Source organism: Equus caballus, chromosome 13, assembly GCF_041296265.1.
Source record: "Equus caballus isolate H_3958 breed thoroughbred chromosome 13, TB-T2T, whole genome shotgun sequence".
Classification (NCBI taxonomy): Eukaryota; Metazoa; Chordata; class Mammalia; order Perissodactyla; family Equidae; genus Equus; species Equus caballus.
The window spans coordinates 4,879,256-4,899,555 of NC_091696.1; the positions used below are offsets into that span (position 1 = coordinate 4,879,256).

Consider the following 20,300-nt stretch of genomic DNA (forward strand, 5'->3'; position numbering starts at 1 on the left):
CCCTGACACTCCCATCCTACCAACAGTGTGTGCTCTCTGCACTTTGACAACGCCAGCTGTGTGCCAAGGACCTCCCCAGGGCCCTGGAGGAACGCTCTCTGGCTGAATCCCACCAGTGCTATTATCCTCATTTCGCAGAAGCAGACTGAGGCTCAGAGAGGTTAAGAGGCTGGCCCAAAGTCACAAAGCAAATGAGTGGCAGTCACAGGACGGGAACTGGGTCAGCTGTGCACTTTCTGCTCTTCTGCTCAGCTTTGGACGCTCTAAGTTTATTCTCAAAAAAAAAAAAAAAAATCTCCTGGTGGGTCCACACCTGGAGTCGGGGAAGAATCTCCCTAGCCCCTCTTTCCTGCCAGGCTCTCACGGTCCTGCCCTGCACAGCTTTGGTCAGAACCCCTCTGGGCCTCAGTGAAGCGCCCCCTGCCCCATCCTGCAGGGTTTTCTCTCCCCTCCCCGCCTCCCCGGCCGGCGACCGCTCCCCCATCCCTGCCCCTCCCCCTTCCTGGGCTCAGCCCGCCCCCTCCCCTCGCTGCCATTCACCTCGAAGCCTGCCCCTCCCTCTGGGCCTGGCCAATGTCAGGGACAGGGCTGGCCACCCCCCATCCTCAAGCCCCAGAGCAGCGTCTCGGCTCTGCAGTGGAGCACAGAAGGCCACCGAAAGAGGCCATCATGAGCTGCCTGGGGTGAGTTAGGGGCCTGCCCCTTGCTGGGAAAATCTGGAGAGGAAAAAAAAAGTTATTTCTGGAGCCGAATTTGCAGTGGAGATGCTGTGCTGGCGCTACGGGTTCCCTAGGGAGGTGATGGATGGGCAGCCCCCCACCCCACCCCTCTCCACCAGGGCCACGCCAGGGGCGTGGGCGGCCGGGCTGTCCCTGGAAGTTGGCACGGGTGTCTCAAGGCTGCTAGCAGCTGGACCCAGCTGGAAGCTCTCTCGGTCCCTCTCATCTCCCTTCGGGGCTGCCCCGGCTTCTGTCCCTGCTGCCTTTGCCGGGCCAGCCTGTCTGCCTCCCGGGAGAGCCTCCACGTCTGCCTTTCCCGTCTCCAGCTCGTCTCCCCGAGCGACCTGGCAGCCGGTCAGGAAGAGCCGGGGTGGGGGAGGCACCCCCCGGGCGCCTGGGGATGCCCGGTCCCGCAGCATCCCCGGGGCGCCGCTGGGGAGGATGAAACAGCAACCTCTGTTGTCAGCGCGTGTCAAGTGCGACAGGAAAATTGGGGAGGCTGCTGGAGGAAGGGGGCGGCGCCCAACTGGGCTCTGTACAGAGAGGGGTACCCTGGCAGCGTGGCTTCAGCCCTACCCCCACCCTTTCACTTCCCCACCCCCCTCACCTCCCCACCCCCACCCCCACGCTTGGGGGGCCTACCTGCTGGGTTCTAGGAATGCAGTGGTGATCCCCAGGCAGCATCTTCCCGGGAGAGCTCAGAGGGGGCATGGAGGAGTCAAAGACACAGTTATCTCTGATTGAGAGCTGAGTGCCAGCCGAGGGCTATCTCAGCAGGGGGCAATCAGGGCAGGCTCCTCAGAGGAGGCAGCAGATGCCACTGCTGTGGCTCCACAGTGACCAGTGGGGTCTGTCAGTGTGTCCAGTGGGGGTGGGATGACAGTCCCCAAGGAGAGCTCATCAGGGCCAGGTATCTAGCCATAGAGGTGGACCCCCGAGTGCCAAAGTGAGGGCAGTGCCACACAGGCCCACGGGTACCCAACACTGGGTTTCCAAGCAGTGCCCAGCTGTGAACCACCCTCCTGAGGTGGGGGGCCAGGGAGAGCTACAGCTGTGACCCTTGGACCCCCCCATTGAGGAGAGACAAGGTTTGAATGGGAGGTTGAGTGGCCAAAGGGTTGGTGCACATATGTATGTGTGCGTGTGTCTGTGCGTGTGCGCACTTGACCAAGGCTGGAACCCACCCAGATCACCACGTGGCCTCTGAGGGATGGTCCCAGTGGCCAAAACAGAAGGCTTGGGGAGAAAGAAGAAGGGGCAGTAAGACCATGAAGCTGTGCCGTTCAGCACAGTAGCCACTAGCCACGTGTCGCTATGTAAATTTCATAAGTATTAAATAAAATTTAAAATTCACCTTCCCAGTCTCACTGACCACATACGGCTAGTGGCTCCCATACGGGACAGCACACATCCAGAACATGGGCATCACTGCAGAAAGTTCTCTGGGACAGCGCTGCGTGGGGGGGAGATTGGGGTCAGTGGCAGGAATGTGAGCAAAGGAGTCTGGTCTTCCTTCACGACGGCAGTTAATCCTGAGGCTCAGAGCCGAATTTGGGTCTATCCCCAAGGGCATCCCCGTTTGATGAAGTGATAAAATGACTTTCTAATTAGGACAGGCCAGGCATTTTGGAAAATGTGACGTGATTAGGAGAGAACAAGCTAGCAGAGTCAGTTCTGTGGTCTGCTGGTGTTTCAGGAAAAATGCAAAGAGGGGGAGGGGCAGGCAGGGCTGGGGCGGCGCTGGGGAGGGAAGCAACGAGAGGTGGTGGAGGAAGCTGGAATTTGGAATCCCAACAAACCTAGCTTGAACCCTAAGTCCACTCACAGCTGAGTGACCTTGGGCAGGTTAATTGACCCCTAGTTTATCTGTAAGTGGGGTTGGTAATCCCTATGTGTTCCCAGCAGGGTTCTTGGTAGGAAACCACATAAAGGAACTCTGCCAACTGCAGGCCGAAAAGAGATGAGTTGAAAATCTGGACGTAGGGGGGCTGGCTCCATGGCCAAGTGGTTAAGTTCGTGCGCTCTGCTGTGGCAGCCCAGGGTTCGGATCCTGGGTGCGGACATGGCACCGCTCGTCAGGCCACGTTGAGGCGGCGTCCCACATCCCACAACTAGAAGGACCTGCAACTAAGATATACAACTATGTACAGGGGGGGTTTGGGGAGATAAAGCAGAAAAAAAAAAAAAAAGATTGGCAACAGTTGTTAGCCCAGGTGCCAATCTTTAAAAAAAAAAAAATCTGGAAGTAGGATGTGAGGGAATATCTGTACCTCCTTCATCCCCTTCTGCTTTAATGACAAGTGTTGGGGACACCATAATACAGTTATTGGGAGAATTCTGTGCAACTGTGTGGGTGCAGGTGCCAGGCATAAGTATGTGCTCAGTTACTGTGGGTATCCCCCTGGGAAGATCTCTTTCTCCCTAGGGAGGTTTCTCAACCACGACACTATTGACGTTTTGGCTCTGATAATTCTCTTTTCTTGGGGGCTGTCCTGTATGTTCAGCAGCATCCCCAGCCTCCACCCACTAGATGCCAGCAGCACACCCCTCTCCCACTTGTCATTTTCTGACAACCAGAACTGTCTCCAGACAATGCCAAATGTCCCCTGGGTGCAAAATCGCCCCAGCTGAGAGCTACTGTCCCAGAATGATCAGCCGTTGGTAGTGCCCTCCTGCTGGGCAGACATTCTCGCAAAGGCCACCTGTTGCCTGGCCCCTGCCCGCCCCCTCTCCCCCTGCCTTGGGTCATCTGGCCAAATGCACCAGCTGCTGGCCGCTTAGGTGCCTTCACTGTACTCGGGAGACCTGGCTCCGAGGCAGTGCGTGCACTTCCAGCTGTGTCTGGATTCGAGCATGGGTATTTGCTCCCTGCTCACATCTCCTCTGCCTGCAGCAGCAATGTGGACAGTCTCCACAGCCTTTGGGTAGGCCTGGTTCTGGATGCTGGGCCACTGCAGCTGGCACAAAACAACCAGAAATGGCTCTGTCCTGATGGAATGGCTGCAGCCCTGCGATATCAGGGAGCTGTGCTCACTGTGAGGGCTGTCAGACATTTCTCTCCCTGGCGGAGCTGAGGACAAGGCCTGGGGAGGACCCTGCCTGAGCACTAGCCCTGGCTTCCTGCTGCTGCTGCTGCTGGGGAGAAATGCAGCCCTGACTGAGCACAGCAGTGGGGCGGCCTCACGGGTCTGGACAGAGTACCAGAGACTGACCGGCAGGTCTGCAGGGCCTCCCTGTGACGGGCTGCAGGAACCCCGCGGGCGGGACCATGTAAGATGTTCCTCCCAGTGACTGAGGCAGAGACACAGTCCCTGGGGTTTCCTGCCTCTGTGGTTCCAGCCTGTCTGGGTGGTGGCCTCCTCCTGGTGAGGAGAGAGCCTTGTGCTGATGTCCCCCACTGAGGTCGCCCCTGAGAAGCCCTCCCCTGGATGCCCTGGGCTGGCTCCCTGGGGCCTATCCATCCTTTCTGGACGGTGGTCAGGACTCGGATCAGTGAGAAATGACAATGGCGTGGGGTCCCTGGGGTCTGCTCCTGCTCTGACTTCCAGGGAGTGGCAGGCCCAGAGTCAGAGGAAGAGTCCCGACCCCTTTCCTCTTCTCTCTCCTCCCCTTCGCTATCCCTCCCCTCCTCTCTCCCAGTAGGACACGCCCATCTCAGGGGGGGGGCCCTCTTCTCCCTGCCCTGCCCCCACTCATCTGGGCGTTGCCTTGGTTTGGCTGCCCTCTCCTCACTTCCATTCACTCACCAGATCTCACACACTCTCCTTCTTTTGTGTTCTTCGAATCTAGGCACTTGTTCCATCCCTTCCCTGCTCCCTTCCCAATGGCACCTCTCGCATGATGTACCAAGACCTGTAGGGTCCCTCCACCTTCCATTAAATCCTTAGACTCTCCCATGGCTCCCCACTGTTTTCAGAGTGCAGTCCCAGCTGCTGACAGTGGCATTCAAGACCTCCTTCTCTAGCCTCTCCTCCGTTGGCGCATCCCCTTGGATAGGTAGGAGGGCTTCCTCTCCCTGGCCCACTCTTGCTGAGCTCTTGAGGCCCAGCACAAAGACCACCACCTCCGGAAAGCCTTCCCGTGCTCTACATAAGGCAGTCGGGGCTTCCTCGAACTGTCTGGTTCGGGGTCGCTGCAGCCTGTCTGGTTAAGGGCCGCTGCAGCCAGGGTTGGGGACTCGCCGCTGTGCGGGGCGCTGGGGCGCAGAGGCCCAAGAAGTCGGAGGCGAGGCGTCTGGGGAGGGACTAATAGAGGGTGCCGAAAAGAGACAGGCTTGAACCGCCCTCAGCTCCCCCGGAGCTCGCTGAAGGGTCCCCCGGAGGGGCGGGGCCGGCCGGGGCGGGGCCACGCGGGAAGGGGCGGGCGCGGGGCCGCGGGCCTGGCCGGCTCGGGAGGGGCCGCGCGCGCTCGCCGGGCAGAGGCGCGTGGAGTCGCCGCGCCCTTGGTCCGCTCGTGGGCTCCGCCACCCCGCGCCTATCGGCACCTGCCGCACCGCCGTCGCCGGCTCCAGATGGGGAAGGACCAAGGCTTCTCTCGACACTTTCGGTAGTTTCCCCACCGCGTCCCGCGCCCCCTGGAACCTTGCGCCCTGGGTGCCGCGGACCTGTCTCCGGCAGACCTGAAAAGGGGGTGGGGCTGGAGCACTGAGGGGCTTCCCTGCCCTGGGTGGGCACTCACGGGGCCCGGCTGGGGCCCAGGGGCTGGGGAGGATGGACATAACCGGAAGGGGACATGGGGGCGAATTTCCCCCCGTTGGGTGCCGGATACCCGCGCGCGGCCCAGGGGGTCGGGATGGGAGTCAAGAACCAACGGCTGGGATTGGAAAGCCCTCTTTCCTTATTACGACTGAACGACTGGGTTGGTCGAGGGAACTGGACAGAGAGCTAAGGCAGGGAATTTGCTGGAGGGAGAGGACCCTCGAGCAGCCCCTGGTAGGAGTCTGGAGATGAATTTAGACCTGACCCCCCAGGCGGAGAGAACAGAACTGACCCTGAGTGCAACGTCATTGTGTGACCCCAAAAGAGTCCTATGGCCTCGGAGAAGCCTGAAGGCATAGCAGGGACCTGGGAGTCCTGGGGCAGCCATAGTCAGGCTGCCAGGGTCAGAGGGGCAGTGATCCCCGCAATGGCCCATGAGACCTCACTGTGCCTGGCTCTGCTGGGTTAGCAGACCTAGGGCTGGGTTGTCAGCCCAAGCTGCATGGTGGGTCGGCACCAGCCAGGAAGGGCATCTGGCTCAGCCCCAAGGATGCCAAGCAGGGAAAGGGTCACCCGATCTTCTCCCACCTGTGCAGTGGGTGACTCACCCTTGTTCCCACCGGGGGAGGGGGGAGCAAGGCCTTTTCTAATTGCTGCTGGAGGATGGAGCTGGGATGGTCACCCGGCCCCTGCCCAGGTTGGACCCAGGGGCTGGGGGTGAAGAGTTGACACCTTCTGGAGCTTGGGGCTGGAGCCTAAAGTGTGAAGAGGACAGTTTGTGGCTTGTCACCCCTCCTTTGCCTGAGGATGAGGCATGTGGTGGGTCCAGGCGGGTGTGGGGAATGTGCAGGCCAGGCAGATGGAGGTGTCAGGCTCCAGAGACCTTGGGTGACCATCTGGGGAATGAAGCTGAGGCTCTGGATTTTTGGGAATCACTGCGGGTGGGCAAGGATGAGCATAACAGGCCAGGACGCTCCTGGCAGAGTTGAGCAAGCCATTCATTCTGGCCTCATGGTGGCCTGGAACATGCAGACCTGGAGCAGAGCTCGCTGGGGGGCAGGGCCTGATGCACTCCCCTCCCCCAGGATCCATACCCCTTCCCTCCCACCAGGTAGCTTATTCTGCCCACCTGGCCTTATTAGTCCTGCCCACAGAGGTCAGGGGGAACTGAGTGGGGACCACTGGGCAACCTCAGAGGGGTTGTATTTCAGCTGGCTGCAAGGCCACTGCTTCCCTCCCCTCCCCCCACCCCCCAAGCCCTTGGCACTGGCTCCTAGTACAAAGAACAGGGAAGGGAGCCTTGGGACGCATGCAGCCAGGAAGGCCTTGCTAGCAACCAGAACTTCAGGGGCCCCCATCAGGACCCTGCCACAGTGCTGAGGTGCCAAGGGCGAGCTCTGTAACCCTGGAAAGTTACAGATCCTCTGTGAGCTTCAGAATCTGCTGCCACGGACTGGGGAGTCCTCCATGCTGTTAGCGGCTGCCATTACTCAGAGATATGGTTGCGCCACCCGTGGTGGACCCATTTACTGAGCCACTTTGTCCCTCCTGTATATGGAGCCCTGGCTGGTCACTGTGGCTCCCAGCCGAGCTACAGACTCGGCCCTCAGAGAGCTTCCAGCCTCACAGAGGAGACCCATAGCCATCAAGGAAGCATCCAGGGTGTGGACCCAGCACAGGGGACCATGCGAGCTTCCTCACTGCCTCTCCCCTCTTCCAGGGTGATTCCTTTGAGAGAAGGAACCACAGTGCCTTCTACTTTAAGGCCTGGTGCCCGGCTGGCACAGATAATAGGAACTGCCTAAAACATGGAGGGCTAAACCAAAGGAAGGCCAATGTTGGGTGTTGAAGGGCCAGCTCAATTTAGCTAAGGAAGCAGAGAATGCACTGGACAGGGCCACAGCCTGGGCAGAAGCATACCAGTGGGACTGGATGTGGTGGTCCTGGCACATCCCAAGTAGGCAGCTGTAGAGAGGGCTGGCCAGAGAAGCGGGCAGGAAGCCTGGGAGCGTCAGGAGGGTCTGGGTGAATCGTGGCTTCAGTTTTCTCCAGCAGAGTTGCCTGGAATCAGGCCGGGAGAAGGTGGGTGGTGGGGATCCCTGGCTGGGGCTTGGCCTGGTGCAAGAACATGAGATGAGTCGGGTAGTGGGGAGGCCAGAGATGGGGGGATAGAGGCAGGTGGAGGAACGGGTGCATGGACGGGCTTTGGAGGCACTGAGGCCCCCCAAGGGCAGAGTAATGGGGACGGTTGAAACGTGACTCTCCGAGCGGGGCGCCATGGTCCTTGTGTGGCCCGGGCTGGTTGGGGCGCAAGTCCGGGCACCGAGGGGGAGACTGGTGTGCGGGCTGCTGCTTCCTCCGCCATCCCTGGGTAGGCGCGGGAGAGCCGAGGGCAGCGCCCACGAGGAGGCGCCTTCGGGCCTCAGTTGGCCGCGATCCGGGCGCAGTCAGGGGGCGCGCCCCGACTCTGCCGTCTTCGCCGGCAGGATCTTCATCCCCAAGAAGCACCGGGCGCGCTTCGACGAGGTGGTGTCCCAGGGTCTGCTGGGCAAGCTGTGCCGCGCCCGGCGGGCGCAGGGCGCGCAGCGGCTGCGCCGGAGCCGCAGCGAGGAGCGGCCCGAGCGCCTCCTGGTGTCCACCCGTGCCAGCGCCGCCCCGCGCCGCCCCGATGAGCCTCCCCCGCGCAAGGCCGCCTCGCTGCTGGGCGGCCGCACCGGCCTGGGGGGCGCGCGCAGGTACCCGGGCTGCGGACGCCTCCCGGTCGGTGGGCTCCCGGATGGAGACCTGGGCAGAGGGGGCGGGGGCGGCGGGGCGGGGACATTTGAGGGGTGGGGGGACAGGAGAGGTTAAGGGGAGCGGGACACGGGACATCTCCATCCCCTGCGCACCCAGCCCTCCTCTCCGCACGGCAAGGCATGCTGCCTGCCTCCCACCCGGCCCCTTCTTTTCTCTCCAGGACGGTCCGAGTCTACAAGGGCAACAAGAGCTTCGGTTTCACGCTGCGGGGCCATGGGCCTGTCTGGATCGAGTCTGTCCTTCCTGGTGAGGGGTGGGTGGTTGTCCGGGATGGGGTGAAGAACCCTGCTAGGCCACTGCTCAATAAGCCCCTCCCCCCAGATACCAGCCTCATGTAGCCTGTGTCCCCCGAGTGTCCAGAGCAGCAGATCCAAATCCTCCACCTGCCCCGGTCAGGGCGAGCGCCCTCCTAGTTCAAGGTCACCTGTGAGCCCAGTGAGCCCAGCTCTCCATCCAGGCCTTTCCTGTGTCCACAGGGAGGGCTGGGGGCACTTCTGGGGACACTGGGGCAGCAAGGACAGAGCTGGTGCCCGCCCAGGCTGAGCCCCAAACAACATTCCGTGTGTCAGGTGCTTACTGTGAGCTGGGCACTTTCTGGGCGGGCCAGAGTCGGAGAAGCAGCAAGTCTCCAGGGCCTCTGCCCACTATCCACCCCCACCTCGGCCGGGTTCCCCTCCTCCTCCCACTCAGCCTGCACATTCCTGCTCCTGCAATGGTGGCATCTTGAAGGAGGCAGAGCCTTCTCAGTGCAGGAATTCCTCCTTTCTGCCCCTCCAGTGGGGTTGGGGGAGCGGAGGGAAGCAGCTCATTTTTTGCTGAGGCAGCCCGCTCCATTGTAGCAGGTTTCCAGGGGGCAGATTTGAACTCTCCCCTCCCTGTAATGCCCCGCGGGCTGGGTCACCTGCACCCATCCCCTGCCAGCATGTAGCCTGATGCTCCTGGAGACACATCCCCATCGGTGCCTCTGTCGTTGCTGGGTCCTCTCTACCCTTCTTCATCTCACGTCTCCGGTCCACAGATTTGTGATCCCTGGGAAAGTGCCTCAGTGCCTTTGCCCCCCTGTTCCAGCCATCGGATCATTCTGAGACCTAATCCTGATGACTGACACGTTCTGGTTCTTCTCGGATGTGTGCATCACTAAGTTGGTGGCATGCTGTTGGAGGGAAAAGGCCCAAGGCTGCCCTCTAGGGAGCTTCCGCTAGAAATGATTAATCTCTCCTCTTGAGATGGGTCTCTTCCAACTGTGCCACCGTCACCACCCGCACCCCCCTGCCTCTCCCACATGTGTAGCCAGAGATACCTGGCCTAGGGCTGTGTTCGAATCCCACTCCAGCCTCCAGGCTGGCAACCCCATGCCTCCCTTGTCGTCAGAAGCCAGGTGGATGCTTCAATGGGAGCTTTTACAGATGGGGAAACTGAGGCCTGGAGAGGCATGGCAAATCAAGGATCAGAACCTGGGGTCTCCTGACTCCTGACCAGTGACCTCTAATCGCCTGCCCCAATCCGTCTGTCCTCTCACCCCAGGCTGGCTCAGGCCTCCAGGAGGCCACGTTGGCTTCATCACAACCAAAACTCTCTCCCCTCTCCCATTTCAGTCCCCTCCGTCACCTCCCCCAGGAAGTCTTCCCTGATCATTCCCCTTCCTCTCCTGACAATCCCCACAGCCTCAAGAGAGAAGTTCTCAGTCTAAGAGTCTATTTTATTTAGGTTTGCATCATTTCCCCCCACCCCACTTACTTCCAAATCAACTTTAGAGTGATGACTAGTAAAAGAGGCAGAAAGAGAAAAAAAATCTATATCCACAGGAGCAAACTTCCCAGCCCCTCCTTCCCCAGGTACTAGGTACTGGGTTAAGTCTGACCTTCAAAGCCTTCAAGGCAAAGAGTGAAAATTAGCTGCTGCCATGTGTTTAAAATGTAAATTTTATTATTCAGGTATGATGAGGCCGGCAGATCAGGGGACGATCGCCACGGAAAAGACAGTTCATTCCTTACAGCTCCCCAGAGGAAGGGGCACCCACGCCACACAGGGCCACGTGGGGAAGTACCAGGGTCAGTCAGGAGGCAGAGGGAGCGAGGGGAGATGTGGACAAGAGCCTTTATTGTGGTTTTTGCAGGAAGGAACTAGCAAGGCAGGGTGAGCAGGTTTAGGATGGGCTAGTTTGAATAAGTTCAGAGGACTCTGGGGCAGAGGGCTGTCCCTGGTTGTCTGGTGCCTGGTCCTGGAGTGATGAGGGCAGGGGAACAGTGGCCCAGAGTGTGAGAGCCCCAGGGAGGAGGGGTTGGGTGCGGTCTCTGGGGTGGTTGGTTTGTGAGTGAAAGGCACACTCACGGACCAGTCATTTACTCTCTAAGAAGTGGTTAACCCTGGGAGGGACAGCGCGTCCAGTATCAGCAAGGCCCCAAGATGCCAGAGCATAAAAAACATGACTAATACACCATATTTCCCAGTCTCAGGGAGGACACTGCCTCCCTCCGGGGAGACACATTTCCTCCTGGTGACAAAGGCACGGACGGATCTACGATGTGTACCTTTGTATGGGGGGCCAAGGAGAGCATATGGAGTGGGGTCCTCAGCGGGTGTGTGGATGCTCCAGAATTCCTGCTCTCAAGACCTTCCTTGTTTCTGCTCTTCTCCAACAGCTCAGGGCTGCCCGGTGCTCCACACCGTGTTCCCAGCACTCCCATCCCTCCAGGGGATCACTTCCTGCTTAGGGCAGCTGAGAGCAGAGACGCGCTGGGTCTATGTGGGCACTGCTGGGCTGAATGGGGCTCTCCTGTGCCGTCCATCCCACTTCTCACCTGTGAGACAGGAGAACGGTCTCGGGCTTGCGGAGCGGGGCCCTGCCCAGCTGACCAGCACGCCCTCTCTTCTTGCTCCCAGGGAGCCCGGCCGACAATGCTTCCCTCAAGTCGGGCGACCGGATCCTCTTCCTCAACGGACTGGACATGAGGTCAGAGGTTATTGGGACATCAGAGCTTGGTGACAAACTGCCCCCCAAGATTTCTGCCTCTTGGGCCGCCCGGGCCATGGTCCCCATCTCCACTGACCAGTTGGTCCCCAGGGTCTGTCCATCTTCCTGTGGGAACTCTTGAATCTATCCTCCCATCCTAGCTGGGACATCACTTCATCCTTCCAACCAGAAAACACCCCAGCTCCATGCTGGGGACACAGAGTGGAATGAACTCTCTGTGTCTTGCCGTTAAGGGGGAGCCCTGCTTAGGGGTGACGCGAGCATGACCCAGAAGTGTCCAGCTGGCCCTGGGCCTGAAGCTTCTCCTGCGCAGATTAATGAGCAGGAGAGAGAAGGCCTGGGCTTCTGGTCCTGTCCCTGCTGTGGGCTTGCTGTGTGGCCTCTATGGGCGGGACAGGGAGGTCTGGCAGGTGGCAGTGGCCAGGGCTCATTCCGGTCAGGCCCTCCTGGGCCATCTCTTCTCGACAGGAACTGCTCCCACGACAAGCTGGTGTCCATGCTGCAGGGCAGTGGTGCAATGCCCACACTGGTGGTGGAGGAGGGTCTCACCCCATTTGCCAGCGGTGAGACCCCGTTGCCACTTGGCTTCCCACCGTGTGTGGGATTGACGAGTCTGCAGAGGACTCTGCCTTTCCCCCAGACCTGCAGCTTCCCTCCTGGGGAGGGGCTGTAGACCCCAATGGGGCCGCCTCAGGGACCCTGCCCCGGGCTTTCCCTCCATCCCTGTCCCAGGGGCGGGCAGCGGGTGTGCCCTCCAATGCATGGTGCTCACTTCAGCTCAGGAGGTCCCCTGGCCCCAGCTGCCAGGGAAATTGCACCTGGCCTGGGGACACCGGGTCACCTGTGCCTCTCATGCCTGTGGCCTCGGCAGACTCCGATTCCTTGGACTCCCCCAACCCGTCGTCGGCGCTCACCTCCCTGCAGTGGGTGGCAGAGATCCTGCCGTCCAGCATCCGGGTGCAGGGGAGGACTTTCAGCCAGCAGCTGGAGCACCTGCTCACGCCTCCTGAGCGCTATGGGGTCTGCCGGGCCCTGGAGAGCTTCTTCCAGCACAGGTGGCCGGGCCCGGGTGGTGGTGGGGACCTGCCCCGGGTGGGCCCCTGATCCTGTCCAGACTCACCATCTGGGTCCCCCTGCCTGAGCCTCCTCAGCCTCCTTCTCCTGGGAGAGGCTCAAAGAAGGCGGCAGCTGGAACCAGGGGACCAAGGGAGTGGGGGCCACTCTGGCTGCTCTAGAGTAAACCCTGACTCTGAAACCTCCTGGTCACGTGACCTGGGCAAGTGAAGCAGACAGTGACCACCAGCAGCATTGTTGGTGGGACCCTCATAAGACCCTTGCCTGTGGGCCCTCATCACTGGCCAGACCCTGAGGGGTTGGTTTGGTGTCTTTCTTTATGCACCCCGGCAGCAGCAGGCTGCGTTTATCACACTCCTTGGTCCGTAGGGTCATTAACAGGGTCTGTGTGAAGCCCCTCACTTGTTCATTCCTTTTTCATTTTTGTTTAAATAGTTTTATTAAGATGTAATTCACATACCATACCATTCACCCATTTAAGTGTGCAATGTACCGGTTGTATTATATTCAGAAGGAGGTGCAACCTTTACCACGCTCCAATTTTAGGATATTTTCATCACCTCAAAAAGAAGCCCGCACTCTTTCATACCACCCCCTGCTTCTTTGCTGCCCCCAACCTTACACAACCACTAATCTACTTTCTTTCTCTATAGATTTCCCTGTTCCGGACTTTCATAGGCATGGAATCATATACTATGTAGACGTTTATGTGTGGCGTCTTCCACTTAGCATAATATTTTCCAAGTTCACCCAAGTCATAGCATCTTCTTTGTTCCTTTTTTATGGCCTAGTACTAGTCTATTGTGTGGCTGGACCATATTTGGTCTATCCATTCACCAACTGATGGACACTTGGCTGCTTCCACCTTTCCTTCCCTTTCGGTCTCCATCCCTCTCCCTCCCAAGGATTCCAGTCTGATGAGCCTAATGGGCATCCTTTCGTTTGAAGGTGTTCTTGGAAAGTGGGCATTGCTATTTCCTGTGATGTATTTTTATTTTACGTCATCGTTGTGCTGTATATTGCATTCTGCATCTGACTTTTTTCCACCGCGCGCTATGTGTTTAGATCAGTCCGCGTTGCTCTGTGTACATTTAGTCCATTGTTTATAACTGCAGCCGGATTCCTGTGGATCGCAGCCAGTGTCTTGCTTATTTACCTCCCCGGTGATGCACACTAGGTCGCTTCCACAACAACACTATGATGAACACTGTTGTGTTCATTCCTCTGTGGAACTGTGTACAGTTCATTTGAAATTGATATCCAAGAGCAGAATTGCTGGATATTAAGATATTTGTTTACTGAATTTGACTAGCTGGTGCCAAATTGCTTCCCAGAGCACCACTCCTACTTGAACCAGCAACGTGCCTGTGCTCCCTTGTCCCCACGTGCTCGCCAACATTTGGGACAATCCAGCTTTTTATTCCTGCTAGGCTGTTCGCCATAAAGTGACATCTTGTTATTTTAGTTACTAATTATTTTAAACATCTTTTCATATCCTTGTTAACTTTTTCCTTTTCCTTCTCTATAAATTCCCTCTTCAGACTCTTTATCCGTTTTTGTTTTATTGAGCGTTTTGTTCTTGTTGATTTGCAGGAGTTCCCTGTATATTTCAGATACTGAAACCTTGTTAATTTTAGATGTTGTAAATATCTTCTCCCACTTGTTATTTGTGTTGTATCTAATATGAACGGGTCCAAGTTTCGCTTCTTTGAACAGACAGCATTGATTTTGTATAATCAAATTCAATACACTTTGAGCCTCATGTTGGCTTTGAAATTTTAAGTCCTTCCCTGACCCTAGGTCAAAAGATATTCTCCTGAGTTATCTTCTATTAATTTTCTAAGTTTATCCTTCACACTTTGGTCTTTTATCCACCTAGAGTTCATCTTGATGTGGTGTTATGTGAGAATCCAGTTTTATTTTGTCCACATAATGCAGGAATTGGCAAACTATTTCTATGAAGGGCCAGAGAGTAAATATTTTAAGCTTTGCAGGGCATGCAGTCTCTATTGAAACTCTTCCACTCTGCTGTTGTAGCTTGAAAACAGCCAGAGAATATATATAAACAAATTGGCACGGCTGTGTTCCAATAAAACGTTTGCAAAAACACGTGGTGGGCCGGATTTTGGCCCACGGGCCGTCATTTGCCAATTCCTGATAGAGTGAGTCAGTCTTCCCAGTACACTGTCTATATTTTAATCTTCACAACAGCTTTGTGTGGTAGAGGTTATTTTTGTCCCCACTCTATGGATGAGGAAACTGAGGCACAGAGCAGTTAAATAACTTGAGAAAGGTCACTTGGCTGGTAAGTGGCAGAGGCAGGATTTGATTTGGGGTGGCCCGTCCCCAGAGCCTGCCTTCCTGCCCTCCTCTCTGTCTTGTGAGGGTGAGGGCAGGGCCTGAGCCCGAATTCTGCGGCCCGGAAGTGCCCCCCTTGTCCACTCCCTCCCCGCCCCCTATGGCCAGCCCCTTGCTCCTGCCCTCTCCCACAGGAACATCGACACTCTCATCGTCGATGTGTACCCTGTGCTGGACACACCTGCCAAGCAGGTCCTTTGGCAATTCATCTACCAGCTGCTTACCTACGAGGAACAGGAGCTCTGCCAGGAGAAGATCGCCTGCTTCCTGGGCTACACGGCCATGACAGGTGAGCACCGCCCCACCACCCAGCCCGCCAGGTGAAGAGCCACACACCTGTTCCCACCTGTGCTGTATTACAGCCAACCCGGGCTCCTGCCACACTCGGATGTGCCCACGTGCCATGCAGATACAGGTCCAACACACCCAGGCTGGTCCCACGCCCCGGGTCTCAGCTTTCTCACCCACAAAATAGCAGTGACCTCAGTGACTGTGCTGTGCACCCCGGGAAGTGTGGCACAGGTCAAGAAGTTCGTGTGGTCACTGTTTACAGAGCTGATTATGAGCACACCGCCAGGTTACACCTGCCTGGTGGGCCCTGATGTACACAAACACACACAAGGGCCTGCTGGGCCACGTGCGGCCTCCGCTTCCCACTGCTGCCGCCCGTTACACTGTGCCCCATGTGCCCACAGAACCATGCTCTTCATCAGTTAGGCCCTGGGAATCAAAAGCGTGCCAAGCCCTGTGGGTTTGTTCCAGGCACTCTGTGCCTGCGATTCACAGCCTGCAGATCTGCGTGCTGGCCTCTGTGTGCCCACTATCCCCCGTCCCAGGGACCCACAATTTTCTGGGAGAGCATTGAGGGTTTTAGCAAGAAGCTCAGGGTGCAGGCTGAGCGACAGATGTCCCACACATCTGCCTAGACCTGGAAGCTTCCATTTCACTGTGCAAGCCCCTATAGGTAGCAGTGACTAGGCGTTGAAACCTTGGAATCCTGGGGTCCTAAGCTCTTGCCGTGAGAAGAGGCCCTGGGGGGTGGGCTGTGGCCATCTCCGCCCGGCCTCCTGCCTCTGGCCAGCACCACCCCTGTGCTCCTCCTGTTTCCGGCACCCAGTTTCTCACCCCAGGGCCTCCCCTTGAGAGCTGTCCTAGAGCCGAGCAGGGCCAGGGGTCACAGATCGGCGCAGACGGCTGCTGCCCTCCCCTTCCCTGTATCCCGGGGTTTGGAGGCTCCTTGTCTGGCTGAGAGGACAAGGGGCCCATCTCCCCTTCATGGCCCACAGCAGAGCCGGAGACTGAGCTGGACCTGGAGCCTGAGCCAGAGCTGGAGCCAGTGCCTGAGCCCCAGCCGCGGAGCTCCCTGAGGGCCTCCTCCCTTTGCCGCCGCAGCCTCCGGTCCCAGGGCCTGGAGGCCAGCCTGGGCTGTGGTGAGGCCGGCAACCGAAAGGCTGGAGTGGGTGGAAGGGTGCGACCAGGGCTCCATTCTCCCACCTGCACAGTGGGCTTGGTGAGATGAGCACTGCTTGGGAGTGGGCCGAGTGGTGGCCCTGCTGGGTCTCTCCGTGGCTCCCCGCTGGGGGTTGGCTGAGGCCTGAGCCTTGGGCTCAGAAGCAGTCACCAGGCTACCCCCTATGGGGGACTCCACCCTCCTGATTCCCGACAGGTCCCAGTGACTGCCCCGAGATGCCTCTTCCTCTGATCCCAGGCGAGCGCCAAGCAGGCGACGGCACATCTCTCCCTGAGACCCCCAACCCCAAGATGGTGAGACCTCTGTGCCCTCCTGGTGGTGGTGTCAGTGGGGAGCTGGGAAAGGTGGCCCGTGAAACCAGGGCAGACCCCTGCCTCCCAGACCACCTGGGCCTGGCCTCTGAGGTCACGTTAGGGCCATGTGGGGGGAGGTGAGGGTGGGGTGGACTCACCCCTGCCTCCTCTCCGCACAGATGTCCGCTGTCTATGCAGAGCTTGAGTCCCGACTGAGCAGCAGCTTCAAAGGGAAGATGGGGACCACATCCAGATCCCGTGCTTCCCCACCAGTGCCCAGCTCGGCAGGCACGGCAGGTAGGGGCTCGGCCAGCCCTGGCTCCTGAGGGCAGCACTGGCCTCTGTCCTCCTGGCTGGCTGGTGTTGCCCCCACCTCCAGACATACCTCCTGGAGCCCCGTCTTTTCTCCATGGTCACAGAATTGAGTTGTGGGGAACCCCAGCCGCCTCCATGGCTAGGGGCCATCAAGGTCAGGGTTGTCCTGGCCCCTCCCATGTCCCCTCTGATCCTCACCTTCACTGTGGATCTAGAAAAACAGAGGGCTGCCCCAAAGGAGTCCCCAAGTTAGTATGGAGCTGTTGGATAAACTATTAAGTGCATGCGTTGCTCTGTGAATGGCACAGCTGGGAAGACAGTTGCTCACAGGGCACCCATGATGGTTTCTCTGCAGTTCAGAAGGCAGGACCCCTGGGTGATGCTCCTGTAAACCAAGGGCCTGCTGGGTGTGGGAGGTGCCTCATGGCCCTTGGACACCCTGGTGTCCCTTTCAAGATGAGCTGGAGTCTGGCCTGGCCTGGGGCTAGGCCGTGCTCCCCCACTACTCTGGCCTTTGGTCACCCTCAGGGAAGAGCCTGGGGAGGCAAGGTCACCCAAGGGCTTCCTGTGCGGTGTGCAGAGAGGGAAAGGAATGTGCTCAGGAACCCAGAACCGGCCTGAGCTGGGCCCCTCCCCTCCAGCCTGCACCTGGAACCCAGGTACCCACTGAAGAGGGGTCCTCACACTCCATCCCCCCCTCCCCCAGGGCCCAGGACCTCGTCCAGCGTCTCCTGGCCCAGCGAGCGGCTCCTGTCTTCCCCCTGCTACTACCCACTGTGCTCAGGGGGCCCGGCCTCCCCCAGCAGCTCCGAGTCCCACCCGTACGCCAGCCTGGACAGCAGCAGGGCGCCCTCCCCCCAGCCCGGCCCCGGGCCCACCCGCTCTGACAGCCCCCCCAGCCCGGCCCCTGCGTGCCCAGCCAGCCGCAGGAAGCTCTTCACCTTCTCCCACCCCTCGCGAAGCCAGGATACCGACCGCTTCCTGGACGTGCTGAGTGAGCAGCTGGGGCCCCGGGTCGCCATCGTGGATGACTTCCTGAGCCCCGAGAACGACTATGAGGAGGTGAGCGGGCAGGCAGACGTGGAGGGCAAGGGGGCCAGGTATGATACGGGCCTATGAAGGGGAGCAGTCCGTGGGCTCCTGCAAGAGGCCTTCTGCCCTTGCGATCTGCCCCAGGCTACCCCTCTCCCTGCCTTGTCCATCCGAGACCCTGTCCCAGGCTACCCCACTCCCTGAGCTGTTCCACCTTTGACCCAAGCTCTGACACCCCTTACCCAAGGCTACCCCATATACCCTGCCCCAGGTTACCTTGTTGCTTGTCCCAGGCTACCCTGTTGGGCCATCCCACCCACAGCCTCAGGCTAACCCACCAGACTGTCCTATCCTTGTCCCCAGGCTGTCCCACTCTCCCTCACCTTGCCCCATGCTCCAGTATCCCCCGGCCCAGCCTGGCCCTCCCCTCACCTTGCTCTGCCCCCACCAGATGAGCTTCCACGACGACCAGGCCAGCTTTGTGACCAACGAGCGGAGCAGCGCCAGCGAGTGCATCAGCAGCAGTGAGGAAGGCAGCTCCCTGACCTACTCCTCCATCTCTGACCACATCCCCCCGCCCCCGCTCAGCCCCCCGCCGCCGCCGCCCCTGCCCTTCCATGACCCCAAGCCCAGCTCGCGCACCCCTGACGGTGCCCGGGGCCCCGCTCAGGCGCTAGCCAAGCCCCTCACCCAACACAGCCACCCAGTCCCTCCACCGCCCCCACCCCCCCTACCCCCACCCGTGCCCTGTGCACCCCCCATGCTGTCCCGGGGCCTGGGCCACCGCCGCAGTGAGACCAGCCACATGAGCGTCAAGCGCCTGCGGTGGGAGCAGGTGGAGAACTCAGAAGGCACCATCTGGGGTCAGGTAGGTGACCCGGGGCCCAGGGGTGCCCAGCACGAGGGGTGGGTGGCCTGGGCAGCAGCATTGAAGACAAGACTCATCTCCAGGCCTCTTCCATCATCAGCTGGAATGTCCCCTGGCTCTCCCACCCCTGAACAGAAGATGAATGGAGGCCCAGCCCAGGGACACGTCCAGCTCGGTGGTTGATGCTGGCATCAAAGCCCAATCTGTGTCCCTAAGCCAGTGACACGATGGGGACCCCCAGATATGGCACTAACTCAACCTTGAAACCTCACTCTTGAGGTCTGACTAGTTCCCCTTGGCTCTTGGAGCCAAGAGAAGGACATCTGGTTAGAGAATCACAGGTCCTCAAACTGTCGGACATTCTAGTGTGAGTAGTTAATTCCCAGGAGGCAAGACTGAAGGATTCTTAAAAGGACAGCTGGTCCAAACCCCTACACACCAGCCTCCACCCGTCCACTTAGATGCTTGAATTCCCTCCCAAACAACACTGCCAATATATACTTGAACACCCCCAGTGATGGGGAACTCACTATCTGTCCAGGCATCCCTTTCCTCACTGGACAGTTTTACCCATCCCTCCTTGTATTGCTCTGAAATCTTGTCTCCCTAAGATTCCCACGCCCTGCTTTCTGTTCTGTCCTTTGAAATCAGGCAGAGCAAATACTTTCTTATCCACACACCGACCAGTCTGTCAGATGAGCAAGGTTCGCCTCATCCCTGTTCTTTAAATCATTTCCCTAGAGCGTGGTTTCTAGCCCCACAGTCCAGTGGCCATGTTTCTGTCAAAGGGCAAGCCCCAAATGGAACCCCTAGTGGGGCTTAACCAGCTCAGGAGAGAAAACAGTGTTCTCACCTCCTTTGTCTTGGACATGATACTCCTTTTAATGTGGCCTGGGATCTCTCCAGCTTCTGGGGCTGCTCCATCTCAGTGCTTATGCCCACCATCATCCTTAACCCCCTTCATCTTCGTGAGACCAATAGCATGCCCTCACATGTAGCCACACTCTGGTGGGACATGCTTGTCATTTCTTCCCATTGCCATCTCCTGGGTCCCAGTTCTGTCTCCTGCCTTCCCAGCCAAGTTGGCATCAGTGCATATCTCCATGTCGCTGATGAAGATGCTCAGCAGGGCAAAGCCACAAACAGGGACCTACTGGGGCCCCTGGAGACCTCACTCCTACCAGCCTCAGATGGGTCTTTAAGCCTTGCTCCACAGAGTGGTCCTTCCACTGGTTACTGAGGGTGGACACAGGGATGCAGGTCACGCATCTCGCCAGGTCCAAATCCACACCAGGTGTCCCCACCCAGCAGCTGTGTTATGAGACTCTGTTTCTCTGCCTCCCCTCTCTTTGGGATCTCCTTCTTGGCAACCACTCCATCCTCACTCCCTGTCCGAGCCCCTTAGGGCCCTTCCAGATTGTCACCTCTCATCCAGACCATTCGTCACAGCCACCTGTCCAGCTCCCAGCCCCGGACATTTGCCTGCTTCCCTTCCCTCGGCGTCAGGAACCCAGGGCATCTCTGGAGAACTGGCTCCCTGCAAAGGACACCTCGGAACAGGGCCAGACCCCCGGCCATCTCCTTAAGCCCCCTTGGTTGGCTCCAGTCCCTTATAGCCCCTTGTTCCCCTGCCCCGGCACAGCTTGCTGGCTTCTGCACGGAGAGTGTTTCAGGTGTGAATGTGGTATTGACCACAAGAGGAG

The 20,300-nt window shown here is 58.8% G+C and overlaps 1 protein-coding gene across 4 annotated transcripts in view; it reads left to right on the forward strand.

Moving 5' to 3' along the window:
- The window catches only part of GRID2IP (Grid2 interacting protein), a 35,759-nt gene that overhangs the window by 6,680 nt on the left and 8,779 nt on the right, over positions 1-20,300 (forward strand). Inside the window, exons 1-12 of one of the 4 annotated variants that reach the window (XM_070230704.1) lie at positions 5,112-5,264; positions 7,903-8,151; positions 8,373-8,458; positions 11,096-11,165; positions 11,655-11,749; positions 12,058-12,241; positions 14,753-14,907; positions 15,905-16,048; positions 16,285-16,382; positions 16,562-16,679; positions 17,404-17,759; positions 18,181-18,597. In XM_070230704.1, coding sequence (XP_070086805.1) covers positions 5,230-5,264; positions 7,903-8,151; positions 8,373-8,458; positions 11,096-11,165; positions 11,655-11,749; positions 12,058-12,241; positions 14,753-14,907; positions 15,905-16,048; positions 16,285-16,382; positions 16,562-16,679; positions 17,404-17,759; positions 18,181-18,597 — 2,007 coding nt within the window. In that variant the 5' untranslated portion in view covers positions 5,112-5,229. Of the gene's footprint in view, positions 1-5,111; positions 5,265-7,902; positions 8,152-8,372; positions 8,459-11,095; positions 11,166-11,654; positions 11,750-12,057; positions 12,242-14,752; positions 14,908-15,904; positions 16,049-16,284; positions 16,383-16,561; positions 16,680-17,403; positions 17,760-18,180; positions 18,598-20,300 lie in introns of those variants that run through there. The other 3 variants (XM_070230705.1, XM_023655234.2, XM_070230706.1) reach the window with 3 other exon arrangements.